The sequence below is a fragment of the Selaginella moellendorffii genome, unplaced genomic scaffold (assembly GCF_000143415.4).
Source record: "Selaginella moellendorffii unplaced genomic scaffold, v1.0 SELMOscaffold_52, whole genome shotgun sequence".
NCBI lineage: Eukaryota > Viridiplantae > Streptophyta > Lycopodiopsida > Selaginellales > Selaginellaceae > Selaginella > Selaginella moellendorffii.
In genome coordinates, this window is record NW_003314313.1 from 677,192 (window position 1) to 704,960 (window position 27,769).

Here is a 27,769-nt window from a genome sequence, read left to right on the forward strand (position 1 = left end):
TTGAAGGCTCACCACGCCTTCGTCCATCCCTAAGGAGTATAGCCTCCCCGACTTAGAGGCGCATTCGACCACTTGTGGTGGTTCTCTCCTTTTATTGGTTTAGTTCTCACTAAACTTGTTAGAGACACCTTCTCTAACTCGATCCCACTACACATTCTCGAGTGGTCTCACTTTCCATCGATATAACCCTTGTACTTTGGAACTTTTAATTTTGACTTCTCGAAGTCAATTTCCTAGGTGTCTCCAACACTTTACATTGCACATATTGTGCAACTCCACTTCCTCATCCTAGGAAGTTCTCCACTTGAGGGCACCATCATCCTTTGTTTGATTTCATGCCACCTTTGGCACTGAGTTCCAGTTATCATATTTTGTGCTAGGGCTGTTCACAGCTTTATCTTTTGGCTACTTTGCCGCTCCCTCACTTGGAGCTTTTACTTTGCCAAATTGGAGCACTTAGGAATCCATCTTCGGAAGTCCACTTCCTTTCCCACAAGCCATTAGCATCAAACACATTAGTGTTCCTTGGCTAACTTTGCCATTTGGATCCCTTCCATTAAATTCCATGGCCCAAACTTGGCCATTAGTCCTTTTCTCCTATCCTTGATTGTTGCACCCAGCAACACAGGATCGCTACCTCCATTTTCAAGGTATCCCTTCGGTTCCATAGCAAAGACTCTTCTTTGCCAAGTCCGGAGGATGTTCACTCATAGTAAGTCTCTTTAGCATCTTCTGCTATGGGCTCTATCCACGGCCCACCTTCGTGACCCTCCCATGGGTCTCTTATAGAGACTACTTTCCTCGGACTCACTATGCCATTGCACAGACACAGCTTATTTCCCTTAAGCGCTCTTCCCACTTGATCACTTTGACCAAGCCACACCATCTTAAATAGTTTAAATCAACATTTTGAACCAGGAACTTCCTTCCTTAGCCAACCAAGGACCTCGTCCTTATTTGGCCATAAGATCACTTAGTGATCTCACCTTGGCACCTTAACAAAGTTGCCAAGAGGTACTTGGTCTTCTAGACCTTCAAGTTGTTGACCATAACCCTGGGGGCATCCCCCACACTTGCGGTGCACCCAAGCCAGCCCTTACGGCCAAGGGTTCATAGCAACTGAGATTAGGTGTCCCCATCTCACTCACCACGTCCTTGGTGCCACTTGCACCAAAGCGTTCAAGTTAGATATGCCGAGCTTTCACATTAAGCAATCTAACCGTGCATCACGACTCCGAGGCATCCCTCACTTGGTGGTGTGCCCAAACCAGTTTCCCCACTGAGAGTCCATGACCACCGAAATATGAGTGTCCTCATATTACAAACCATCACCACGCCCTAGTGATTTGGGACTCGAACCCAAGCACTAGAGGGTCGGGACTCGAACCCAACCTTTGTATATGCATCTACGGACGGCATCTCACAAGATGCCTGGCGTGACTCCCCACGCGGGTGCACCAACTTATATTTACAGCGTGCTACAGATCACAGCTTAGGAACCTAGTTGCCAAGTCCTCTCACTTGACATATTTATGATCATGCATGGACTCCTCCATGCTTGGCCCCATGGGCCACCCTTTTTGAAGTTAGCACCTTCAACTAGGGTATTTGTTCCCCCTGACTTGCCAATCTCACTTAGCAAGTCATCCGGCTACCGTAACATAGTTCATGCATAAGCGTGAAAGTCTTTAACCATTGACTTTCGTTCAAGCCCTCTCTTTGAACACTCGGGAATTACTTCCCCAACCTTGATAGCCTTGCCTCATGGCAAACTTCAAGACCACGCTTCTGCTGCGCCATTCTGATTTCACGCGTTCTATGAACCATTTACACTTCGCTTTCTAGGTATCCAATTACCTAGAATTGTCTTTGGGAACCTTTCGAAAGAACTCTGTTCTTTTAGCTTGCTAAGGCCTTTCTTTTCGCAAGCTTTCCAATTGCCATATAGTCTAACATGGACAATCCCATGTTTTTGACTTTCCATGGCATCCCGGTCGCTAATAACAACATGCTTGAGCGCCCACTTGATTCTCCACTCCCTACTTGCATAACCACCCTTGGTCATGCCTGTCAATTCCTATGGTTCAATTCTATCCCTTTATTACTTGCCTTTTGGCCTCATACATTTCTTTCGGTCATTCTCCTCCAGACTAGGAAGATAACTTTGCACTTTCTACCATGCTTTGGCAAGTATTCATAGGGATGAACCTACCCGACAGCTTAGGAGTGGTTCCTCAATCCGGGTTTGCTCACCTTATAATCCCATACCCTAGGATTACCATTGCTACTTGTAGGCCTTTATATGCCCATCCCTAGCCTTGCCAAAATCCCCTTTGGCTTTGTCCAATTTGGGTAGACGGACTTCTCTCGTCTTCACAACCTTGGACATTTGGATAGCACCTTCTATCCTTCATTCGTTAGGGACTTTGTCCCTTAGGCATTATCCATTGCCCTCATGACACTAAACACCACCTTCTGGTGTTCTAGAGTGCTTGGGTGTCCCAATGATGGCATCTTTGGCAATGAGCATTCCCTTTACGACATTGACTTACTATCTCACAGCATAAGCAATTTATCCCTCATAAGGGTATATCTAACGTTTTTACCCCAATAAGAGGTCTTAGGTAGTTATGTTCTACTAGTTTAACCAATTACTTTGCACCTTTTGCTTAGTTGCCTCATAGTTGTCAAGTCTTCCAACTCATTGCTGGTGCTTCCACACCTCCATCATTATCTGGGTCACCACACTCTAATCGCATGCCTTCTAGCTTAGGCTATGCCATTCCCATTTCCATTGGAATTCCCTTGGACAGGGTTTTCATAAACCCGCCAACTTGACCTCAAGGTAGCACGCCTTGGCACCTTCAGTGTCTCCACACCATCGGCTCCACGAGCCTACTTTTATGACACTTCTTGCTTGTGTCTAGGTCTTTTTGCCAAAACCAACATGGTTGTTTCTTATGCCAATTATCCATTAGCACTACACCATAGAGTTTATGCACAACTTTGTGTCAAAGTTGTTTTCTTTCGGGAAACTCTTTCCCACGACTTTAGCATGGCACTTTCTGCCATCAATGAGATACCTACTGTTCTCATACTTGGATCTTAAGACCTCCCCATCCTTCGTGGGGCACCACACACCTCAGTCTAAATGCTTTTACCAATCCTTTAGGATCATCCCTTGACTCTACTCGAGTCATCTAGCATTTTCGGACTTGCCAATCTGATAACCCATAATGTCTTACTTTTGAGGTGCCAGCTCACTAGAATACCACTCCTTGTATTCATATCCTACTCACAAGGACCATCTTTGCAAGTGTTACTTTGACACTTGATTTGTTCTCTAGGGGCAACCTCTTACCCCTTATGACCACTTGTCCATGTGATGAGAATACCAACTCATCCTCTAAGTACACCTCCAACTCCTTGAGTTGTTCCATCATTTATTAAAGGTAGCCCCGGCTACCATTTCAAGGACTTGTATCCTCTTCTGTATTTGACCTCCCACGGTCATCCATTCCAGTCTCAAATTTATGAGCACTTGCCTCAACTATGTGAGGATAATCTTATGACTCCTTTATTGTTTTGGAGTCTCTATCCTTCCCGTGATCCCAACTATAGTTGTTTACCATAACTACCTTAGTCAATTTGATGAGCCAAATGCTCATCCGGATCACATCCTCAACTCAATAAGGAAAACCTTGCACTGTTCCCAAGATCCCAAAGTTGTTCCATTATTGACCCTTTTCTATCCACCACCTCGTTTACAAGTTCACATGTGAACTGTAATAGAGAGCCATGTCTTCCCAACTTGCTACTCCGCAAGGATAGGCCCACTCCTCGGACCTTCCGATGCCAACACCAGTGGTGATATACTTGAGCACCAATAAAAGTCGGACTAAGGAACAGCTCCAATACCAAGTTGTAAGCAACTAATTTTTCCATTCTACTTTAGTCACTTAACCACACCTCCGATCACTTGGAAGAGTCTCATTCACAACCTCCATAAGTCCAACTCAGGACTTGGGGCTTGCTAGCCCCGAGAATGGCATCCATGCCACTCAACCTTAGCACTTGGTCCAAGTGCTCCACGTGTCCGATCCCATGATCGACACCCCAAGGTACCACCGACATATCGGCCCGTTACGCTAAGGCCATACCTATTCACCTTGGTCACACCGGTGGTCCAACACCACCTACATTGCAATCCCGTCTCTCATACACTAGGCCATCCATCCATGAGTGATCATCCCCGATCCACTCCTTAGCATCCTTAGGATGCCTGCAGACATGGGGAATAGCTTTCGCCGACAACTCTTTTCCAGTCCCCACCCAGTCCCTTTTAGTCCATGGCCGTGTTCGCCAACACTGCCACTGGATCGAGGCCCGCAGGCCTGACCGCTAAGTCCCACTATCCTTTGGGACTTCCTCACCACGTGACCGTATCCTTAGTCACTGCATTAGAGGCCTACTCCTCTTCCCTTTCACCATTTGGGACTTTGGGACAACATTTCGGAACACCATGGCCTTACGCAGGCCTCATGGGTACTCTCCCTGCCTTTTGCCTCTAGGTGCTCTAGCCATGGGCTTAGAGCGAGGTTCCGTTGAGCCATGACAAGTATCCAAGTAGGTAGTGCCACCCACACTTGGACTAGGAGCATCGGCCAATCGATCTCCCGGGGGAACTAGAGCTGGCTCTTGAACACTTCACCAAGCTACCCTGCTTGTCGGCTTGTGTTCACTCTAGTCTTGGACTTCCCAGTGGGCAGCTCATCACCCAACACTAGGTCCGCCCTTCCTGGGCCAAATTGGCCTTTCCTGGCCCAACTGGCTCCACTGCAGTCCTCCCCCTACTATACTTTTGGAGCTCACCAAACCCCCCAGAGTCTGGGAGACGAATGCTTTGGGCTTTCACCCTCTCAGACTTGAACTCGGACTCAGACTCGGACTCGGGCTTGGGCTCAGTCTCGGCCTCGGCCTCGGTCTCAGCCTTGGTCCCGGTCTCGGTCTCGGTCCCGGTCTCGGTCTCGGTCTCGGTCTCAACTTCGGACTCCATCTCGGGTCCATCTCGGACTCCATCTCGGGTCCATCTCGGACTCCATCTCGGACTCCATCTCGTGTCCATCTCGGACCCCATCTCGGGTCCATCTTGGACTCTATCTCGGACTCCATTTCAGACTCCATCTCGGGTCCATCTTGGACTCCATCTCGGACTCCATCTCGGGTCCATCTCTGATTCCACCTCGGGTCCATCTCGGACTCCATCTCAGGTCCATCTCGGACTCCATCTCGGACTCCATCTTGGACTCCATCTCGGATCCATTTCAGGTCCATCTCAGACTCCATCTCGGGTCCGTTTCGGACTCAATCTTGGATCCATCTCGGGTCCACCTCGACTCCACCTCGGACTCCATCTCGGGGTCCTTCTCGACTCCACTTCGGATTCCAACTCGGGTCATCTCGGACTTCCACGTGTCATGTGTTGGTCCTTTTGGGTCCCTTTTTGGAGCCTCACTTATTGCTCGCTTCGTGCTCGTTCCATGAGCACTTCGTTGGGAGTTCCACTCCCGCTTTCGACCTTTCGAATCGGAACTTTTAGTCCAAACGTCTTATGCTCGTTTGGTTTTCGCTTCGGCCACTACCACGTGGCACCCTTTCCAGCTCCACTTTGGGGCCTAGGGATTTTGTGTCTCACAGAGGACTTATACGCTTATACATAAAACAATATTATACTCAGTAATACTAAGATGTTAAAACATGAAATACCTCAGCTATAAATGTAGTACTATTATCCAAAAAAATCCACTCCAAATAAGAATACTAGAACATCACTTGATTGAGGAGGAAGTATCTATCGACTTCCATTTAACAAGTGAAGTAGTCAGAAGTAATAATGACATACTCATTGCTAGCAATCAATTATGGAAAAGATTCCATTAGACAAAATGACACCAACTCTAATGGATGGGAAATTACATTTGATTTCAACCGTCCTTCTACAACACAAGGGGGAGTATTATGAGCTTGGCACCAAATGCAACTACGCACATACAAAATAACATCACATTACATTGCCGGCCAATAGAAAGACCTACGTAACTTCTCGGTCACACAATGATGTCCTATATGCCTACTTAGAATAGGAGAATCATGATAAGTATAGAAAAAGGATGGAATAAAGATCGAAAACACCACCAACTATAAATGATTATCAGAATTTGTCCCCATAAAATATAGAAGATTATCTTTAAAGCAATATTGAGAATGTAAATGTTGAAATAGCAAGTCATCAGCAAGTGATGCAGGATTCTCAAACCCATCGCAAAACTTATAAATCCATAGCTTAATCGTTTGAGCTTTATGAACTTTGTAAGAAAAGGTAAATTTTGCTCTACACCTTGTGAACACTAAACATCAAGTTCAACAACCACTGACGGATGCTTGACTAAATGACAACTTAGGATTTCCTTCCTTAGTGCCATTCCGGTGTAAGTGCACATGTGATAACCAGTTTCTCAACTAGCTTAAGTGAAGACTAATAAAGGATCCAGCAATATTGACTTCCTACTGTCGTGGTAGTAAGGAAATAATATCCAAAAGGACTAGCCGATAAGTAACTTTCGATACCCGAAATCACATTCATGATATGTACAGTTGATATATATAATAGGATGGCACTGACCAAACACACTTAGGCTCTTTTGTATCAACGTACCTCTAAAACCAATATTAAAAGAATCCATTTGCAAAATGAAAAATTGAATATAGTTAAGATATGCCAAAATTAGAAGAGTCATCAATACCTCTTTGACATCCATAAATGCCCACTCACAGTCCACAGACAAAATGAAAGATTGTTAATGGCTTCAATAACACTTACAACAATGCAGTGTGATCAAAAGATGATCAATAAAACAATCGAGATACTACACTTTGCTCAAGAAGCATTATATATTATTCACACATTTTAGAATATAAAACTTTAAAACAATCACAAGTTTTCTAGGATCAATTTGCAAATCTTCACAACAAATATGGTATCCAAAATAAATCGTGTCCTTAGAACCAAACATGCATTTTAATTGCTTCACCTTTAAACCAATTTCCCATAGCTGATCCAACACATTACAAACATCACGGATATATTCTTCTCACATCCTCTTCAAGTGAATCAAGGCATTATCGATGAAGTCAAGAGTCATCTTTGGTATATCACAAAAATCTTTGTCCATCATCTGCTATAAAGTTTCTAGAGCATTATTCAAACCAAACAACATCATCAAAAACTTATATAAAACTAAATGGTATACAAAAAATAGTCTTAGGAATATCTTCTTCAATTATCGGTACTTACTAATACCTAGAAGTAAGATTTAACTTGGTGAATTAACAACTTTTCCCTAGACAATCCAAAAGATTAGTAGTGCGAGGAAGAGGTTATACATCTGAGATCGTCACTTCATTTAACAAACGATAGTCGATGCAATAATAAATACTCCCATTAAGATTCATCACAAGATAAAATTCATATACCCAAAGACTCCACAACTTTCAAATAACACCCTTTTCCAACATCTCTATGATATTTGTATGTAAAATCTTAATCTCTTTGGGTGACCGATAACAAATAGGAACTTTGATTGGACAAGCATCCCTAGTTGGAATAGGATGATATGTTACAATCTTGGCCCCAAATGATAGGTCAAATTCAAAAAGATCGGCATACTCCTTCATGAGCCGGTTAACCGCTACAATACAAAGACCATTAGAGGGATTAAAAAAGGGAATAGAGGAACAAAACGAAAACATAGAAGGAAGTAATAGAGAGACAAAAGTGATGGAAGCAAAGGTAGAAGCAAAGGGATGAAAAGGTAAAAAAGTGAGAAGAATGAAAGAAATATAAAGAAGTATAATACAAGGGAGGGAAGTTTCAAAATCACACTTGGTATGATTATGCCACAACTAATCCATACCAAGGATGAGGTTAAAAGCTTGACTTGGCACCACCCATAATGACTATAACTCAAGCTTAAAATTGCCCATATGCACAACCAAATCCACCTTATCCCATGCATATACATATGTATAGCCATTGCTACAAAGAATGAAAACTAGCTCTATCATATAACGCAAATGTAGATGGTAACAGGCCAAGCAATAAAAAATAAACTTAAGCCTGTATTAACTAACATAAAGAAAATAATATAAAGCCTCTTGTTATAAAAATGAGTTTGGAAAGTAAACACTAGATTTACTAATGTCAAGTGAACCCCTTGATGATACTTTTGAAAAAAAAATGAAAGGGTCATTGACTTATTCACACAAGATCCCTCCACTACTCACCTGACTCCTCATTTTCCAAATGTATCTCAGTGTCCAAATCTTCCATTATAGCAACATTAATAAAACATTGTTCATGCCAAGATCTTCACCTAGAAAATGGAAGTCACCAATCTAGAAAATGCTAACAATGCTAATAAGTGTGACCAACTTCATCACATGCCCAAACATCATAGCTATGACCACATCCTTGCCTTTGTCCTTAAACTCAGGCAGTAGCAACATTGGAACATGACCATCTCTAATAGGAAGTTGAGCTAAAAGACATGCAATGAGACCTGAAAGAATTGACATCTCATAATATTGTGCTAAGCAAAGGGCATGGTCAAGAGTGGCTAGAGTAAGTGCATGCAAAAATCTTGATGAAGTGCTAGCCACAACATTCCTAACTTAATCCATTGTGATATATTTAGCTTTGCACAAAGTAAGAGGCTTTGGAAACAAACTCTAAATTGCATCACTGACTCAGATGGCCCTTAACAAAGATAATGCAATTCTTAAAAGGCATCATCTCAATCGTCAACATGTCCAAATGCATGTTTAAAGATAATACTCCAATTCTCATAAGTGGCTATACTCAAACCATTGTACCACTGCAATGCCATCCCTTGGAAATACATAGGAAACTCATGCAAATATCAAATATTATCCCAAGAATGATATGTGGCAATCACTATGAAGTGACCTAACTAATAATACACATCATCCCTAGGATTTCCATGGAAGAACTTTGGTCAAACATGAGTATTGGCAACAAGAGCAAGAGGAGTTGTACCACATGCTATAAATGTTGCCATTAACTGAGTCTGATTGTTACCCTACAACTGCATAGCATTAAGCAATTGCACTAATTATTACTCCAGAGTAAAAAGAGGAGGAGGCTACTGCTCTACCATGAAGATGACTGAAAAAAAATGAACAAAAGAGAAGAAGTTAAGAAAAACTAAAAGAAAAAGGAGATTTAAACAATGCAAAAGTTAGATCTAAACCAAAATCCTAAATCTCAGCATTCTTTAAGGACAATCAAAACTACCCCTCACCTCCACCAATATGAGTGCTGAAATATGGAAAGAGAACATATAAATATGTATATCAATTAGCCCAAAAACCCTAGTTTATATATAGGAGCGAATAATCTGAATTAAAACCAATCTGACAGTTACCAAAATTCCACTACATTAATATTAGTATACAACATCGTAACTATACACTTGGACCTCACAGATCCAAAAATCTTTAGAACTTTTTATTAATCAATATTATCAATTTGCTATTAATTTTTCAAAATAAATAAACAGAAAAAAAATCTTGAAGAAAAAGTATTACTATAAAATTTATATCTTATTATTGTAAGTGTTATATTGTAGCTCATTGCTTTTGAGAGGATTTAATCCAATATAACATGATTTGAAATAATTATAAAAAATTGCCAAAAATCCACTCCATCACCCCTTCTCCTTTCACCATTTAGAAACTTGTTCACATCCTTTTGTAATATATACACAATAGGAGTTATAATTTCATTTACTTTAAACAAATTCCAATTTAAATCATCTACACAAAAATAATCCTTTTCATGGCCTTATCAAGCCATGGGGGATCCTAAATGATTTTCTTGAATCAATATTAAATTGAATTGATTGCTTACCTTTTATGCTGCTGCCATGCTTGATCATAAAAGTTTTTAGGTCAATTATGGTTACGATGATTGAAATTTGGCTAAGTGTTGGGGCTGTGGCCACGTGGAAGTAATTAGGGCGCATGCTGGGCACGGGCGGGAGCCGTGAGGGCGAGCGGGCGGGCGCGCAGCAGCGACGGACGGGAGAGGGAGTGCCTGATGCCACGTCACTGCCAAGTAAGTGGAGAGAGAGTGAATCAGGATGGTGTTTAACGGGAGGCAGCTTCTCAAGGCAAATCCAATCTACGCTAAGATTTCGGTTCTCATCCACAACGGCAAGCCTATCTGCGAGTCTCTCATCATCGTCGACTACATCGACAGTGTGTGGCCCAATCCTCACAAGCTCCTCCCGGAAGATCCATACGAAAAGGCTGTGGCTCGCTTCTGGGCAGACTTTGGTGACAAAAAGGTAAACTTGCTGCTTCTTCCAGGTTGCTTGTTTCTCACTACCAACAGGTCTATGACGCCGGTAGCCGACTCATACGAGCTACCACCGAGGAGGAGCGCAAAAAAGCCAGCGAGGACTTGAAGTGGGCTTTGATGAAAATCGATGAAGCTCTCGACACCATCGCTCCAGGCAAGCCTTTCTTTGGCGGCGATTCAACGAACTTTGCAGATGTTGCTCTGGCTCCATTCATCTGCTGGTTCAAAGGCTACCAGAAAGTGGGAGGATTCGTGCTTCCAGGCCCGGAAGAATTGCCCAATCTCCACAAGTGGGTGAACGCCGTAAAGTCCGTGGAAGCGATCAGGAAGTCCACTCCAAGCCCAGACAAGGTTGGTGAATTCGCCGAGGTTATCAGGAAGCGAGCTATCGGGTCTGCATAAAGGTAGGATGTGCCAAACTCGAAATCTCGATGTATATGTAAATACTACTTTGAATAAAGAAGAACCGATGTATATAACCTGTATCCATTTGTTGCAAAGGCTTGATAGAAGTTTGAATCTTGAATAATTTCAAATATTGGCAATTTATTCTAATTTAAAATTTAGATTCTCATCGAGATTAATATCTTAACCCTTTTAATAAAAGTTTATTATTTTAGCCCTAAATAGTTAAACAGGTTATATTTGACAAATATTAAATTAAGCTTATGGTAGTTAAGACTTTTTAACAATTAATATCAGAGGGAGGTTTCGATCCTCCGACTTATGGGTTATGGGCCCACCACGCTTCCGCTGCACCACTCTGATATTTTGAAAGTGATCAATTTTTATTTTAATTTGCCCAAGAACTTGCCCATTTTTATTGTACAGTTGTGATCCAAAACCCATAAAAACGAGTCAGATGTGTGTGGTACAACACTCCTCTCTCAAATTCATCACCTGGAACCGTCTCCACAACAGAAATTGTCAGCCTCTTTGATTTATACCTGAATGATCTGTGCTCTTTTTTTCTTTCTTTCCTCTCAACTTGACAACCTTCGAGTTAATATACCGACCGTGACCGCAACTCTGCTGCCCTGTAGTGCTGCTGCTCTTGATGGACGCCTCTCGCTGACTTTGGTGGGCGATTTGTGGCGGCAGTGGTACTTGCCGCTCGCCGGTCCTGCGTGTGTAGTACAAGGAAAAGAAACCATCTTAGCTGCACTGCCAGTGACACAAGAATTGCAAGCACTTACGTCGCGATACGGGTACTCGTCCGCCTCGAGCATGTGAACGACGTGCCCCATCTTGGGCCGCTTCGACGAGTCCGGATCCACGCACCGCAGCGCCACCAGCAACGCCCGCTTGAGCGCTCGCGACGCTGGTTTGGGCTCCAAGTTTGGGTCCGCTACTTCTTCCGAGCGCCTTTGCCCGACCATGAGCTTCAGCCAGTCCACAAGATTAACCTGTCGTGAGCAAGCAATCCAGAGTCATACAGGTATCTCAGAGTGAATTTTATATGTACGTACCTCTGAAGGAGGCCGGCTATAGTCCACGGGATCTCTTCCGGTGACGACCTCCATGAGCAGGACACCGAAACTATACACGTCGCTTCGCTCGTTGAGCAATCCTGTGTTTGCATATTCTGGAGCGACATATCTGGAAAGATCAGAGTCACGCGCCATTCGTGAGACTGTCGAGAGAAGAAATGCTTGTGTACTAAGTTATATACCCGAACGTGCCCATGACTCTTGTAGTTACGTGGCTCTTGCCAGCTCCCAGGAGTTTCGCAAGCCCGAAGTCTGATATCCTGGCGTTGTAAGTTGAATCAATGAGTATGTTGCTTGATTTTATGTCCCTATGTACAACTTTGGGCTCCAAAGCTTCGTGCAGATATGCTAACCTGGCACGCAGAGAAGCAATCGAATCAAACAGCTGTGAGTAACTCGGGGTGGTCGAATAAACATAAGGCAAAGACTTACGCTTTGGCAGTCCCGAGAACAATTTTCATCCTTGCCTCCCACGTCAACGACTTTGTCCTCGAAATTGGCCCGTGGAGCCATTGCTCCAGATTCCCATTGTCTACGTACTCGTAAACCAGCATCCTTGCAGAGCTCAAAGTCAGCTAAAAGTCCAATCGGAAAACTATCTCACCTGTGACAGCCTTCAACGCAGTAGCCCAGCAAGCGAACAAGGTTTTTATGTCTCACTCGCCCGATTGCCTCCACCTCTACTCTAAACTCTTTCTCGGCTTGTCCTCTGCACAAACAAGAATTGGTAAAGTGCGGAGTAACAACAAAAAAATGGCCTACCTGTTGTTGAGCAAGTTCTTGACGGCAATCGGAGTCCCGTCCGGTAGCTTTCCTTTGTAGACAATCCCATAACCACCCTCCCCGAGAACGTTGCAGTCCGCAAAGCAGTGCGTGGCAGCATCCAATTCTCGCAGTGTGTACCAGTGCCCCCAACCCAAGTGTGAAACTTCCGCTGCTTTACTTCCACCTCGAGCTCCGGGAGAAGCTAGTCTCTCGGTGCTTGCCGGAGTGGAAGAATGCTGCGTTTGATCGGGAGAAGACGATGCTTGGTTTGATGGCAGCCCCCTCGAGCTCTCCTTTTCGATCTGAGTAGCACTCACACTCTGGTGTGAGACGCTCGCTGGGCTTCCTCTCTCGGGTGTGTCGCGGTGTGAGAGCGATTGCATCACGTAGCCAGCGGCATTGTCCCGGAATTTCCCACCCCTGGTGGTGGTGCTAAATCGTTTGCCTTGGTGGCGATCCTCCTCCACGGCACAGTCGACGTGAACGATGATCTTCTCCAGCCCCTTCTCCGGTGGCGAGACGCTCCTCGCCAGCGCCACTCCTCCTCCTCCATTGGTCGCCCTCTTGTGATGATCGACCTTGACCTCCTGGATCTCCTTTGATTCGCTGGGGATGTTGTGGAGCCGGAATTTGTCGTCGGTGTTCTTCTTTCTCGACACGAGCCACATCGAGAGAAAGAAGAGGATGAGGACGATGAACGCCCCGACGGCGATGCCCAGCACTACCCATAGCTTGAATCCAAAGATCACCGTGCGCCTGGACAGCTGATTCGTGAGGTAGCCGCCGCCTGCCATGGCCGATCGGTAATCCCGCTAGATCCAGAAAGAAAGAAAGAGGAGTCTTGCTCCTCACGCCGCTGCGTCAGAGACCCGATGCTCTGCCACACATCTTCCAACGTAAAATCTACCGGTCAGTCGCGCATTCTCGGGAGCGCCTCGCGATGCTTACCCTGGACATCGCCGGAGATCGTCGCGGCCACAATGCGGCGCCGAGACTACATTGCAGAGGTCGCCGCCACCGCTGGAGGAATCGCTCGCGCTCCAGAGCTTACAGCTCCATCGATCGTCGCCAAGCGCGGCTAGGGCTCCGGAGGGCGCAGTGGACGACGATGGATCAATCCCCCTGACGAAGAACATAGAATACCCACAGAATTAAAACAATTCTACCCCTAGGGTTTAACCTTAAACGGTTACAAGACCCGCACACGTGGCGCCACAAAAACCGTCCGATCCGATTTAACCGTCGTTAAGCCTAAACTTGGTAAATCTCCTTCACCGCCCTGCCACGATTTTCAAATGGGCGACATAAGGTAAAAGGAGAGATGCCCAAGATTCCAACGGAGTAAAAAATGCCGGCTTAGCTTCACGCTTTACCTCTGTTTAATCAAGAAGTGTGTGCGTAATTTCTTCTTGCCCGTTGAGAATCTAGTGGTACCCGGCCCGAGTAAAAATGGTGGGTTTTACCTGGGGTAACGGCTCCCGGAGGTGGCAGGTTCGATCCTCGCAGAGCATGATGGAAGCAATACCTTTCAAAGCGGAGGGTATTTTCTACGCCTACGGTCACTGCCAGCTTTTCTTGTGGTGTGTGACAATATGATTCATTCATATGAAGGTCCGGTACATACATTGGCCTTGTTATGATTGGAACCAACGGCGGCTGAGCTGTCGTGACACGTCACCGTGACGTGGACGTAGCGTCGAGAAGAGTTCTAGAGCTTGACAGCCTACTGTCTATGGAAAGAACCAAAAGTTTTCGATCCAAATTTTATAGCCTGAATGAAGTTTATTTTATTTTCTTGCCTGAAATTCGTAAAGGACAATATATAAATTATTCCTTGTCAACAATAGATGGCATGATGTTGGCGTTTCAATGGAACTTCCACTTACCCAATCTCCAGTGCGTGGCTTGAAATCGCTTTAGAAAAGAAGATTGAAAAGGACCTTCATTGACGGGCAACGCTACGAGTGTGGCTTCTCCTGGAGAGAGACAAATTCCCACAGTGATTGAAACTCTGGCAGCTTTGAAGAATCGACACCAAGTTCATCCAGTTTTCGGCCGTGTTCCTTCAAAGACAACAAAGCTCAGGCTTTTGGAAAAGAAAGACCAAGCTAGAATACCTGGACGTCCAGGAGGAGCTGCGCGCAGACTTTGTCCGTGTTTGAGATGTTGGCATCGTTTGCATCGGGTCCAGCGCCCGTTCTCTGCCGTGCTTGTCGAAATCTCAACAGGGATGACTCCGTTTTCCGTAGCTGGATTCCAATGAAAACAAAAGAAAACGATTGTCATTCTTCCCGTCACAGCTTTGTCAACGATGTTTACCCCTTCGACGAGATCCCGAATCTGCTGATCGTAGTTCTTTGTCACCTTCTTCGCCACAGAGTTAAGTATTTCCAAGCGGCAGGCATCTGACATGTAGGCGTTATGGTCTCCTTGAAGAAAAGCCTGCAAGTCCCAGCGAGAAAATATTAGACCGTGGAGAAAACTTTCGGGGACGAATCTGTACCCTCAGAGCTTGTAGAAGATTTGTTGCAACGTGTGAATGGTGAGTTGGAAGTGGCTTGATCGTCAAGCGGTACGTCGTTGTGATTCCTTTCAGATTTTTGAGCTCCTGAAAAAAAAACACACAAATTGTTAAGCGGACCAAGCACGCCTCCAGCCCATGGTACGAACCTCGACACACTTATCAGCCAGTGTGTCCGTCAGTACATCCGTGAGTACTGGAACAACGTCGAGAAGATTTTGCGCCGCGGAGAGAATGCTTTTTTGGGAGAGATTTGCCGAGGTTGGACCGAGAACTCCCAAAGCGTAATCTAAGTAGGATCCTGTAAGTTTTTTATGGAGAAGCTCAACGTCATGCCTGAGCTGCGGACAAAACAAACGTAAGACCAAGCAAAGCGCAAGTTTTATATACCAAAAGAATGTCTTCCGAAGACGCCGAAGTTGCCCACGAACTGGTATCAGCAGCACTTCGTGACGCCATACCAGCAGAAAGCCATCGTGCATACCTGCATATGCTTGTTATACTCGAGCAACGAAAGAATTACGTAGTACCTGGAGATCAGCTGGAGGCTTAGTTTCAAAAACTTGTCCGAGAGTGATGAAACAAACACATTCTCATCCCAGCAACGCTGCAAACATTCAAGGAGCTTATCACTGGACTTGAATGCAAAATCGCTCTCCTGGCACCGTTTTAGGCCTTCAGTGAGTGTTTGATCAAAAGAGCTTGCAATTTCCTGAAAACTTTACGGGTCGAGTCTGAATGCATTGATAAGCTTCCAAAGTGAAAAACGTACCGCAGGGTAAAATAAGCTGGCAAGTTCCAAAGCTTCACGAATTCAGCATAGCTTGCTTGAGAACGAAGAGCCAGAACCGCCGCTTGTGACTGGCAGTATCCTGAAATTGATATGCTTGAGTTGGTCTTTCTTAGCAAAACCCAAGCTACATACCTTCTACTACCGATAGAAACTTCAGGCTTGACTTGTAATTTGCCAAAAACTCTGCTGGTTTCCCAGGTGATAGTGCGCCAGGCTTGCCTGCCACTATCGCTGAGCGCACTTCTTTAAGAATGGAGTTTCCAAGAAAATCGAACACATTAAGTCCAGAGTTTTCTGAAAAGAAACGAGACCATAAGAAAACGAGCGAAAAAAGAAAAACGCATTTGGAAAGCTTACCAGACGCTACGATATCCAACATGAACTTACAATCTCGAGCAATATGCGCCTCGACCTGTTTATAGTCTTCCTCCAGCTTGTCCGCAGCTCCTCCACCCACCAAGTCTTTGGAAGAATTCCCAGGAAAAATCCTGGAGACAAAAGGTGCCACAATTGTGATACGAAAAGCCTCTTCAGCTCCAGCAGTGTCGTCAATAGCCGCATAAGCACGTAGACAATGGTAGAGAACCTTCTCGTCACGCCTTTCCAGCCCCGTTTTAATACACTTCTCCAAGTTTTCTCTCAAGGAGGCATCGGCATTCTGGATCCTCTTTTCTATGGTTTTGATAAACGGCAAGTCCTGTAATGAAATGTTGACAAGAAAGATAAGTGTCACCTTTTCCGAAAAAGAGAACTTCACCTGGACGCGGGCAACATAGAACTTTAGACGATTCATCTCACTTGCAATTCGCTCCAACAATCGACTCCGTGGGTCGTCACCACTGTTGTCGACCGGATCCAGAGATCCTTCACTGCCACTCACTAGATTTCCATTGGAAATTCTATTTTCCTTGAGCTCCAGCAAGAGCTTCTCGATCTGCAAGCAAGCTAGGAATCGAAATAAAAGGACTCGTTCCACTCGATCTTACCTTGGAAACCACATGAGAGGTGTCGAGCAGCAACTCGAGAATCTCCCGCGACGCGGAGGCCTCGGATCTCCGCTTGAGCGCGTCCTGGAGCGCGAGCAGCGCTCCATCGACACCATCGCGCACGGTGACGAGCTTACCTCGCAGCTCTTGCAATGGCGTGCGCATCCGGAGCACGGCACCGTCCACATCCACGAGCTGGGTGCTGAGGCTCACGAAATCGTTGTAATCCCTGTTGATGAGCTCGACGAGCTCGTTCTTGAGCGCTGCAAGGTGACTGCGCAGCTCGCCGCGCAGCGCCTCGAGCGGCACGAAGCTGCGCAGGCTGGAAATGTGGGCGTCGCAGTCGAAATCCGGATCCATGAATGCATCCTTCTTGAACCACAGCGGCAGTGGATCCGGATCATCGCCAAACAGCATCGACGCCATGCCCTCTAATAGCCCTAAAACCTCTTTTTTAAGTTTAGGTCAAGGTTTTGAGTTTAAACCTTTAATAAATCTTTCAACTTGAAATAGTTTGAGAATATTCTAAGAATGATCAAGGTTATTATTGTTAATAATTTTAAACCACATCACTAAGGACTCATTGTTGTTGGTTTATGCAATTGTGAAGGTTTGGAAAATGAAATTTTCACAAGGAAAATTTATATGATTCTTAAATTTTGAGATGAAGTAATTCGGATTTCTATGTAAAATGATTTTTAAATTTCTTATTTGTGATCAATTATAGACCTCTAGAAATATTATATAGAATAGCAAATGACTTTATTTCTCTTTGAAAGATGTAAAATTTATTGATTTCCAAAATGGGAAAAATTTACATAATTTTTTCCATGCCACTGCAAATTGATATAAATACAATTAGAGTTTTCCATAATTAATAGTTAGTTAATATCTTATATTTAGTTTATAATATATATATATATTATTAATCAGAAACCAATGATAAGTATCACATTCTTTAAAATAAATAAATTTTTAATGATTTTCTATACTTATTGAATTGTTAGTTCTAGATAATTCATTGTTTTTTATAAATTATTAATAAATAATTTGAGAGTTCTCTTGAAAAGCATGCAAACTAACCTTGTATCCCTTAAAATTTTTATCTAGTGAAAAATAATAGTGATTAATAAAAACAATAGTTTATTATTTATAATACATTTATCTCTATTTAAAGATATTAATAAATAACCATAATGAATAAACATAACTTTTATGTAATATGCAATGCTTTGCTTTCAATAAATTTAAAAAGTTTGATATAATTGTATCAGCATATTATTTAATAGGTATCCTTGCATTTAAATTTTGGTATAATTATATTAACATACTTTTAGTATGTATTAGGATATAATTCAATTTAGATTAAAATTAATAAAAAAATTATAAATTATTGAATTTGATTTAACAATCACAAAGTCAAAATGGTGCAACTAATAAAAATAAAAGTAATATTATTAACTTGTGTACCATATAATAAAAACTATAAACAAAAACTTTATAATTAGGTTTATAAATAATTTATAGGGTTTTCCTATATTTTAAGTACTATATTATCTAATTAATAATTAAAATTTCTAATTTTTATAAAAGTATATCAAGTTTTAGTAGTAGCATAATAGTATTTAGTAATAAATATACCATTTATATGAGAAAATATCCCACTTACACTAGCACTAATTCTATAATACTATTGAAGTTTTATCTTTAAAAATGTAATGAAATGTGACCATCATGGCAAAAAATATTATCAAATAAAAAATTTATAAAATAAATATTTTTCTTGAGTACAATAGACATATGTAATACCAATGAGTGAAAAATGTTAGATATTTTATAATATTAATTAGTTAACAAAATTTTTAATTTAATAGAGAATTAATAATTAACGGATCTTAAAGTTGAGAAATGGATTTTTATTCTCTGCCGTTGAGGGATCCCACCCTCAACAATCCTACTTGTTAAATATAGTTTGGGGTTTATCTATTTAATTTAGAATCAATAAATAGATTTAAGATATTTATTAAGGTTGAGTTTTTTTGTGACCATTATGTCAATTCTTTGCAAATTAAAGGTAAGTGAGGTTATTTTGATGTTGATAAGTTTATTATAGATTTATTTTTATCTATTTTTATTTAGTTTTATTTTCTTTTGAGAAAGAATATATCAATATTATGGACCATAGAAATATTTATAGAATATTCTATAGCCTAGGTTAGGATACCCTAATCTAGGGTTTAGTAAAATAGAATTTTATATCACTTTCTTTTAAAATTGAATGATTTTACCTAGAAAGATAATGTTAATCATCTCCTAGAAGTCAAGTAATATAAAATAACTTAACCACACTGTGAGAAAAAGAAAAGAGAATACCAGTAAATCCGTGTATGATAATGTTGTCCATGCTTGGAATAATCTTCGCAAGTAACAGCGTTGGTGCTAGTACACTTCAAATCCATTTTGCTAACTCAAAGTATGACCAAATTCAATACCCAATCATCCAAGTTGATTGATCATTCATTTTTTGTATAATCATGATTCTTTGTCTTCTTTATATTTTCATTAATAGTTTTTGGTGCATTTATTTATGAGATCACCTCAATTGGATAAAATAAATTAAAAGGGTTCTCATGGCAATGGTTTAAAAGACACTATTTCACTATAGCCTCCCAAATAATTATGATGTAATTTATGTAGCACTCGTTCTTCTTTATAAGATCGAAGTCCTCAAATAAAATGGTCTACTCTTCAGCATGAATAACATAATTAATAATTTTAATTTTTTGTATTAGTATTTATATTTAAAAATATTATAATATAATTCTAAAAGAAGTAAAGATGAATATTGATTTTAAGTATTTACTAAAAAAGTTATTCTTTTATATTATTAATTTTTATTAAACATTTAGAATTATACTTTCTTATTTATAAGTTTCTTAAAATGTATTTGTATTTTGTATGCTTGAGTATACTTAATCGATAATAAAAACTCTTTTTGACCTTGTTAAATTTCTTATTATTGTTTTTTATTTGATTCACATTGAAATATATCAGCTTGTCATTGCAAAATATAAAGATTATATTTGAGATCCATTTATTAACAAAATAAAACTATAATACTATGAAACACTTCAAAATAGTTTTTTCTTCCTTTAGATTGTAGTGAAAGACTTTAATTTTAATCATTTAGTTTTACCTCGGGTTCATAAAGCAATCTGGAGGTCGTCAGTACGGTACCGCGTACCGGTGTTGAAAGCTTTGCAGCAGCTTGTAGCCCACGCCCACGCACAACAGCGACGCCCGCCACGCCACTTCGCGCAGCAGCCAGCCAGGAGGACCTTTGCTGGATTTCACCCTCTCCTGCTCAATTTCTTTCCCAAGGCTAATCCAAACAAGCACGCGGACATCATGGGTTGAAACTTGGGGTGGCGAGAAAATGCTGTGAAAAAATCAGTGTGAACTGACACAGACCACTTTGATCTTTGACCTCATCGCTTCCATGATCATGGCCTGATCTTGGCTTCCGCTACAACAAGAAAACTAATGCCAATTAAGGGGCTCCGCTCCGCCTCCGCCGGTGGTTCCCTGGCGTCGCCGCCGGTTGGAGGCGCATAATGATAACCCGCCAGTTTTCGCGGGATTTTGCAGCGCGCGGGCAACGGCGGTGGAATATACTCCCGCGACGCTGTGGAATATACCGTGCCGCGGGTGCTTTCTTGTGATGGATCCGCGCGAGATTGTTGTGCTTCTGTGTGCGAGTGTGAGTGGCGTCGCCTTTTCTTTTTCCCTTTAACTTTTTCCTGGGCACAGACTCATCATCCATTGCTCGCATTCTCGCGGCGTCCGTTTCCTCGTTGCCGTGTGTTGTTCCGTTCCGAGAGAGGGCCCCATTCTCCACCGATTTGATTTTCCTTCCACATTGTTCTTCTTCTTCTTTGCTTTCTCTTTTCCCTATAAAATATTCTAGGCATTCCAGTGCGAGCACCACCACCGACACTCATCGATCTCATTCATTCATTCGCCTCCTCCAAATGCCTCCCGTCTTTGCTCCTTCGTGTCTCTCCCCGAGAGTTCTTCGCTCCCCCGTCGAGTAAGCTCTCCAGCTTGTAGTTGCGTGTGATTCTTCCGCGGGATTGGCTGAGATGGGCTCTCTCCTCTTCGCATTGGGTCTCGGGATCGCCGCTTCTTTGCTGGGATCGATCGCTCCATTGGCGGTGGCGGCGGCGGTGGCGGCGGCGCAAGAGCCCGCCGCCAGGAGCTACATTGTCCATATGGACAACTCCCAAATGCCCGATTCCTTCCAGCACCACCAGCATTGGTACGCATCGCTCGTAGCATCCGCCAAAGATGCCACCACTGATTCCATCTCTTCCTCCTCCGCCACCACCATCTCGGACGATCTCCTCCTCCACGTCTACGACACGGTCCTCCACGGCTTCTCCGCCGTACTCACTCCCACACAGGCCGAGGCTATCCAGCGCCTCCCCGGATTTGTGGCCATGGTCCAAGATGCCAAGAAGGAGCTCCACACTACCCACAGCCCGGGCTTCCTCCATCTCAACTCCAGCTACGGGCTATGGCCCAAATCCAAGTACGGCGACGACGTCATCATCGGCGTGTTCGATACCGGCGTCTGGCCGGAGAGCGCGAGCTTCAGCGACCACCGGATGTCCGCGATTCCCTCCAAATGGAAGGGCATATGCCAGACCGGTCCCGGGTTCGAATCCACCGCTTGCAACAAGAAGCTGATTGGCGCGCGCTACTTCTTCCGCGGCTACGAGGCGATGAGCGGGCCAATCAACGGCAGCACCGAGTTTAAATCGCCGCGCGACTCGGACGGCCACGGCACCCATACCGCCAGCACCGCCGGCGGGAGGTACGTGTACCGCGCGGACATGCTAGGGTTTGCCAGCGGTACCGCCGAGGGGATGGCGCCAAAGGCCCGCATTGCCGTGTACAAGGTGTGCTGGACGTCCGGCTGCTTTGATTCGGATATTCTGGCGGCGTTCGATACCGCCGTGGCGGACGGCGTGGATGTGATCTCGCTGTCCGTGGGCGGCGGCGTCATGCCGTACCGCATGGACAGCATCGCGCTGGGGGCATTTGGCGCCATGACGCGCGGCGTGTTCGTTGCCACGTCAGGCGGCAACCAGGGGCCAGGTCAGCTGTCCGTGACCAACGTGGCGCCGTGGATCGCTACCATTGGTGCCAGCACAATGGACCGGGCATTTCCCGCCACTGTCAAGCTCGGCAATGGCGAGTCCTACAAGGGCGTGTCGCTCTACAGCGGCAAGGGTTTCGCGGCCGGGGAGGAGATCCCGCTCGTCTACTCCGCCGACGCTTCTGTGGGCAAGAACGGCAGCGATTCCTACTCGGCGAGCCTGTGCCTGGCCGGATCGCTGGATCCCAAGCTCGTCCGGGGCAAGATTGTGCTGTGCGATCGAGGTAACAATGCCAGGGTGGAGAAGGGGGGCGTGGTTCTCGCCGCCGGCGGCCGCGGGATGATCCTCTCGAACTCCCCCACCGATGGCGAGGGTCTGATCGCCGACAGCCATCTCCTTCCAGCTACCGCCGTCGGCAATGCCGCTGGAAGTTCTATCAAGAACTACATCAAATCGGCGAAATCTCCAGTCGCGAGCATCAAATTCCTGGGCACGGTTCTAGGGACTTCCCCAGCGCCGGTAGTGGCATCGTTCTCCTCCAGGGGCCCCAATCCAGAGACGCCCGAGATCCTCAAGCCGGACATGATCGCTCCCGGGGTGAACATCCTGGCGGCGTGGACGGGCGCCGCGGGGCCGACTGGATTGGCATCCGACACTCGCAAGGTCCGATTCAACATCATCAGCGGCACATCCATGGCCTGCCCACACGTCAGTGGATTGGCGGCGCTGCTCAGGGGCGCTCACCCGGATTGGAGCCCCGCCGCGATCAAATCCGCGCTCATGACCACCGCCTCTCTCGTGGACAACACCAAGAACATCATGTCCGACGAGGCCACCGGCAACGTGTCAACGCCGTTTGACTTTGGGTCGGGGCTGGTCAACCCCGAGACGGCCATGGATCCGGGGCTGGTCTACGATCTGGGCAGGGAGGATTACATCGAGTTCCTGTGCAGCCTCAACTATTCGTCCAAGGACTTGAGGATGGTGACGAGATCCAAGGCCTCTTGCCCGAAGAGCGTGCCCAAGACGAGCGATCTAAACTATCCGTCCTTCTCGGCGGTGTTTGATCAGAGCGTCAAGGGGCCGATGAAGATGAGTTTCAAGAGGACGGTGACGAATGTGGGATCGCCCAAGGCGGAGTACGTTGCGAGCGTTTTGGTGCCCAAAGGAATCGAGGCGAGCGTGGTGCCCAAGAGGCTCTTGTTCTCGGAGCTCAACCAGAAGTTGAGCTACACGCTGACGATCAGCGCGCCGAGAGCGGCGGTGGTGCCCGGGGATATCGAGACGGTGTTTGGGCTCTTGACGTGGTCGGATAGCCAGCGGATGGTGAGAAGCCCGATCGCGATCAGTCGCCAGGAGCCGTATTGATCGATCCATCAGTCGGTGGTGATCGCCAGCGAAAGTTTCGATCGACCACACCAGCAAAGTTAGTAGAAGGAGGCATTCAAGAACAACCAACGAGGAACAATCTGGTTTGCTGTCTTCACTTTTTCTTTCCAGCTTGTTTAGATGCTTGCTGCTCAAGCGTGTCAATGAATCGAGCACAGCAAAGAGCAAAGTGACTTTGTAAATTTTCGACGGATTGTGGGGAATCTTCAAAGGCTGCTTTTGTGCGTTGTTCTTGTGTGTGTGATCGCCATAACTATAGAGTACGAGAAAGTGGTCTTCCTTCCAAATGGAAGGAATAAAGCGTTAAAGGAGAAAAAAGAAAAGCCCTAAAGTAATGTTCTGCCACGTGGCATGTTATTTTATTTACACGTGGGTAGAATTTAGGGGTACACGTGGCGCTAGGGCTTTGTGAATTTTGATTCTTGGCATGGCGGGGGAGGAAGAGAGGAGCGGCATTGGCGGCGCAGTGGCGTTCGTAGGGCGGATCTTGGCGCTCCTTACCGCTCAAGAAGCTGTGGAGAGATTCGTGTGCGAGGAATACGAGCGATCGATTCGCTACATTCGATCGATGCTCGTGCCGGATTGTGGCGCCGTCGCTCCGCGCCCGCTGCCTCCATCGTCGATAGTCTTGCACCAGCAGGAGCTGGAGAAGAGGATGATGAAGAGGTAGAAGAAAATGTAGCTCGGGTTTCTATGTCGTAAGTACCAATCGCTGGAATTTTTTGTTCTTTCTTTGTTTTCTATATCCATCTGGATCGCAGTGGCGCGTCTTCCAAAGTCAAGGTACTCGCACTACATTTTTCTTTCTTTGTGTGATTGTGGCTGATTAAATTTGTGCTTCACAGCAACCAATTCGTGGAGTCGCGATCAAGAAGAAACCTTTGGACAGAAAGGTAGGATACACGCTCATACTTTGTCCCTTTACACGTTGTATTTATTTCAAAGGTTGGTTACAACAGTGCGATCGCTCTCAAGCATCCCGTGTCCCCTGACTCTACGAGCTTGTCTTGTTCTTCCATAGAGTTCTCTCCAGCGTTTGAGAGTTTGCTCCGGTGGTCCAAAGAACAGGACGGTAACAGAGCAAAGGACGCTGCTGCAACCTGTCTGATCGCTTTAAAAGGAGGGAGGTTGTCGCGGCAGAGGATCTCACAAGGTGAAAAGAGATTCCTTGCTCAGCTTGGTAGATTGGAAAATGGCACCCCTTCTTACCAGGTAAGCTTGGAATATTTACTTCTCTCGCATTTCTTATTCTGTCTTCGCTTTTCCCAGATCCAAGACATGCAAATGCATCTCGGGAAACTGATTCAAACTTGTAAAAGCAAAACTGTCGGCTTCTTGCTGAGAATCGCTCCTGGTAAGCTCTTTGCATTCTCTATTTTAGCTAATGAAGCGAAGGAATCGTTTTTAGAGCCTAGAGTTTCAAAGCATCGAGATACATGTATGATTGCTCTTTTAAGGGAGTGCTCGAGAGAAGGAACCAGTCTTGTGGACTTGAAAGGACGAAGGATACTAAACGATCGTCCCCATAGCTATGATAAACTGTGGCTGTACAAGATTCCAGGTACGAAGCAAGTTTTGATGTTCCAAAAGTGTCACAAATTAAATTCTTCTTCCAGGTGTTGCGAAGATCCTTGAGCGAAATTTGACTCCTCTAAACATCGGGACTGGGGGAATTGTCTACAATGATCCAAAGGTAGCACTCTTTTATAACAGGTTTTCTCATAACTTCGCTGGTTAGCAACTTTCACGGGTTCTGGTACTTATTCAACGCTTGGAGATGGTCCTCATACGATGGTATCTGGAAGCAGGCGTTGGAGAATTTATTGAGAAAGCTACCAGGTGACTACTGAGTGCTGACTTTTTCTTTTTTCTTTCTGGCCAATGCCTTATCTGAATATTATCCATTGTGAAGGAGTAAGTTTGATCTTAGACACTGCACACTGGCACACACACTCTTGTGCAAGGAAGGCAGGCGCTCTTTGGTGATTGCCCAGAGAGATTGATTTGGATATGCTTAGGCAATGAACAGCTTTTTATGATCTGTTGTAATGAACGTTTTTGTTTCTTTGCATGGCGGGCTGGAGAGATTCGTGTGAAAGGCCATGAACAAAAGAACGTTTTGGTTGTTTTGGCTTGTTATAACGGTTTTGTTTAGGAGTGGTGTGAAAAGCTGTGCTTCTTGATGATCCTCCTGGAACAAGGCCTCCCTCAAGCGATTCCGGGCAATTGAAGGTTGCGTTCTTGGACAGTGGTCATAGGAATCTAATGCCACATTTTTAATCTCATTCCTCGATATTTGAAAGGCCCTTGCAACAAAGCAAGGTTGGCTGTTCCTTTCATTATTAAGGTGTTATAATAATATAGGATATTTTTGTATTTGAAAAGGATTGGATTGTCACTGTTGCTCTATGAAGAATGACATAAACTAGCCCGAATGGCTCATTTCACCCAGAGAGATATAATTATCAGTAAGAGTTTTGAACTCTTTTTATGATTCTTGTGTAATAGAGAAAGTCCTAAAATGATCATTTATAAGGATTTTCCATAGTACTCAGAATTTCATTCTATTATGCCCAAAAAACTCATCCTCATAGAATGACTTATACTCATATTTATATGGTCATATATCTGTTGCAGTTTCTGCATTTTACAACACGCTATTCCAATTTCAGAATATGGATGCCCTCTGATTATAAAAGGTTAAATTCTCAGATGGACAGTTTATTTACTGAGGAAAGAAAATCAGCTTCAGCCCATCTCTTCCCCTGTATTAAGGGAGAAAAGAATCACTTACATTCCACAGTAGCATGAGATTTTTGCACCAGCACACAAACATTATACAAAGAGAATATTTGAGAATATTTTGTTCTGACCGTTGACTTTTGTTGACAGTTCGTTGACTCGAGAGGGGTGATTGATACATACTCGGGGGTCCTTCAGTCATGTGAGAACCATTGTCCCATGAAATGTCGGCATGTGTTGTGGATGTTGTCACATGGCACCAAAGGAAAAGTAACTGTCAAAGAATATTCAGAAATATTTTGTTTTTCCAGCAAGTAAGGATCTAAATATGCGCCGATATGCCTGATTGAGGCACTACAGTGCGGTCCTTTCTTGAATCCCAAATAGTCGGGAAACTGGCCATAATTGATCGAGCTGTGCAAAGTCTGGAATCAGAGGGCTACGAGTTTGTGGGGGAGTTGAAAGATCTCACATACGACGAAGTGATCCAGCTAAAGGTGCCTGTCTTTGCTGCTAAGAAGCTTGAGCCGAAAGTGCCACGTATGACTTCTCTCGCTTCGCGTTTGTTTGTTTGGCTATGATTGTTTTCTCTTTGATCCATGTCGGTGCCAAGAGTTGCTGATCGTATCTATGTCTTCAAAAAAGGTCTTTGTCTCGTGTCTTTGGCTGTGTGTATGCCTTCGGCTTCTTTTGGAGATTGTCTCTGCCGATTTACCTCAACTTTCGCTAGAGTATCTTGCCTGGCTCTTTGGGATCTTGGCTTATTTTGTTGAAGGAAATCTGAGTCACAGGGTTATCCATGTCTTCTAAGGCACACTGGAGCGTGATGGTGCCTTGATCTTTTGTGTGACTGCATCCTTTCTAGACTGATTTTTTGTAATTTTGCAGTGGCGAGAGAGCCCATTACTCAAGGTACTGAACGCCTGCCCATCCTTTATCAATAGCGTTTGTTGTGCAGGGGTTGTGGAAGCTATACTACGGACGTTTGGCGATGACCTTTCGGGCACTATTTCCAGCATGACCCCTGAGCACGCGTTCAAAAAAAAGTAGCTCACCAAGGTTCCAATTTGCCAGCTACAGGTTCCGGGAGGTTGGCAACCGAGTCTTTTGTGGCATGGTCTGGAGCAGCCTCTTGGTTCTAAAGAGATTCTTTCATTGATGAGAATCAGCAAGCCCGTTGATTGTGTCCGAGACGCTGCAGAGGCTGTATCCAACAGGTCCGATTCCCGTTTCATCCCTCAAGACCTGTTTGAGGGCGGTGCTCCTGTCAAGGCTTTTCATTCACCGCAAATGTGACGACCTCCTCAAGCCACTCAGCAATTTGACATTTCTTTTCAAGCAGGTTATGCACGAGCAGCTCAACTATTTTCAGGCTGACCCTTGGGCCTATTTAACCGGGTGCATCTTTAGCAGATGATCTTCTTGCATTGGAGTCCGTGTTGACCATGATGCTCCGTGCGTACACCTGGGACTGGCCGAT

The 27,769-nt window shown here is 44.4% G+C and overlaps 5 protein-coding genes and 1 non-coding gene across 6 annotated transcripts in view; 3 read left to right on the forward strand and 3 right to left on the reverse strand.

Moving 5' to 3' along the window:
• LOC9635630 (glutathione S-transferase U19) overlaps window positions 1-10,926 on the forward strand; it is a 15,895-nt gene extending 4,969 nt beyond the window's left edge. The window contains exons 2-4 of the mRNA XM_002982033.2: window positions 10,097-10,195; window positions 10,242-10,427; window positions 10,475-10,926. Coding sequence (XP_002982079.2) covers window positions 10,097-10,195; window positions 10,242-10,427; window positions 10,475-10,843 — 654 coding nt within the window. The 3' untranslated portion in view covers window positions 10,844-10,926. The remainder of the gene's footprint in view (window positions 1-10,096; window positions 10,196-10,241; window positions 10,428-10,474) is intronic.
• Window positions 10,927-11,137: 211 nt separating this feature from the next.
• TRNAM-CAU lies at window positions 11,138-11,209 on the reverse strand. Its single transcript has one exon. It is a non-coding gene; the product is annotated as a tRNA-Met (tRNA).
• A 1-nt stretch (window position 11,210) lies between these two features.
• On the reverse strand, window positions 11,211-13,847 carry LOC9635219 (probable serine/threonine-protein kinase At1g01540). The gene is made up of 8 exons (XM_024687076.1): window positions 13,645-13,847; window positions 12,694-13,584; window positions 12,536-12,640; window positions 12,364-12,486; window positions 12,114-12,284; window positions 11,911-12,040; window positions 11,638-11,847; window positions 11,211-11,564 (listed from the first exon to the last, which is right to left on the reverse strand). The coding sequence occupies exons 2-8, from the start codon at window positions 13,488-13,490 to the stop codon at window positions 11,445-11,447; spliced, it is 1,656 nt and encodes a 551-aa protein (XP_024542844.1). The 5' UTR covers window positions 13,491-13,584; window positions 13,645-13,847; the 3' UTR covers window positions 11,211-11,444.
• Window positions 13,848-14,458: 611 nt separating this feature from the next.
• On the reverse strand, window positions 14,459-17,442 carry LOC9635631 (conserved oligomeric Golgi complex subunit 2). Its single transcript, XM_002982144.2, has 12 exons — window positions 16,997-17,442; window positions 16,768-16,944; window positions 16,368-16,707; window positions 16,143-16,304; window positions 15,990-16,089; window positions 15,748-15,936; window positions 15,608-15,701; window positions 15,367-15,558; window positions 15,200-15,304; window positions 15,016-15,138; window positions 14,814-14,945; window positions 14,459-14,759 (listed from the first exon to the last, which is right to left on the reverse strand). The coding sequence occupies exons 1-12, from the start codon at window positions 17,420-17,422 to the stop codon at window positions 14,655-14,657; spliced, it is 2,145 nt and encodes a 714-aa protein (XP_002982190.1). The 5' UTR covers window positions 17,423-17,442; the 3' UTR covers window positions 14,459-14,654.
• A 3,366-nt stretch (window positions 17,443-20,808) lies between these two features.
• On the forward strand, window positions 20,809-23,775 carry LOC9635632 (subtilisin-like protease SBT1.5). Its single transcript, XM_002982034.2, has one exon. It carries the CDS (start codon window positions 21,139-21,141, stop codon window positions 23,524-23,526), a length of 2,388 nt encoding a protein of 795 aa, XP_002982080.2. The 5' UTR covers window positions 20,809-21,138; the 3' UTR covers window positions 23,527-23,775.
• A 94-nt stretch (window positions 23,776-23,869) lies between these two features.
• LOC9635220 lies at window positions 23,870-25,586 on the forward strand. Its single transcript, XM_024687198.1, has 9 exons — window positions 23,870-24,213; window positions 24,309-24,330; window positions 24,393-24,440; window positions 24,493-24,759; window positions 24,817-24,901; window positions 24,956-25,108; window positions 25,164-25,240; window positions 25,286-25,386; window positions 25,460-25,586. Exons 1-9 carry the CDS (start codon window positions 23,975-23,977, stop codon window positions 25,548-25,550), a joined length of 1,083 nt encoding a protein of 360 aa, XP_024542966.1. The 5' UTR covers window positions 23,870-23,974; the 3' UTR covers window positions 25,551-25,586.
• Window positions 25,587-27,769: the final 2,183 nt, after the last annotated feature.

Bases quoted from the DNA above. Each gene is read 5' to 3' on its own strand.
- LOC9635631 (XM_002982144.2), bottom strand. From the start codon at position 17,422: ATGGCGTCGATGCTGTTTGGCGATGATCCGGATCCACTGCCGCTGTGG. The intron at 15,139-15,199 runs GTACAGATTCGT...TGGGACTTGCAG, and splicing joins ATCTTCTACAAGCTCTGAGG to GCTTTTCTTCAAGGAGACCA. The intron at 14,760-14,813 runs GTATTCTAGCTT...TTGTCTTTGAAG, and splicing joins AGCTCCTCCTGGACGTCCAG to GAACACGGCCGAAAACTGGA.
- LOC9635632 (XM_002982034.2), top strand. From the start codon at position 21,139: ATGGGCTCTCTCCTCTTCGCATTGGGTCTCGGGATCGCCGCTTCTTTG.
- LOC9635220 (XM_024687198.1), top strand. From the start codon at position 23,975: ATGGCGGGGGAGGAAGAGAGGAGCGGCATTGGCGGCGCAGTGGCGTTC. The intron at 24,441-24,492 runs GTAGGATACACG...TTTATTTCAAAG, and splicing joins AGAAACCTTTGGACAGAAAG to GTTGGTTACAACAGTGCGAT. The intron at 25,241-25,285 runs GTAGCACTCTTT...TTCGCTGGTTAG, and splicing joins TTGTCTACAATGATCCAAAG to CAACTTTCACGGGTTCTGGT.
- LOC9635219 (XM_024687076.1), bottom strand. From the start codon at position 13,490: ATGGCAGGCGGCGGCTACCTCACGAATCAGCTGTCCAGGCGCACGGTG. The intron at 12,487-12,535 runs GTGAGATAGTTT...GAGCTCTGCAAG, and splicing joins TGCGTTGAAGGCTGTCACAG to GATGCTGGTTTACGAGTACG. The intron at 12,041-12,113 runs GTATATAACTTA...TGATCTTTCCAG, and splicing joins AGAGTCATGGGCACGTTCGG to ATATGTCGCTCCAGAATATG.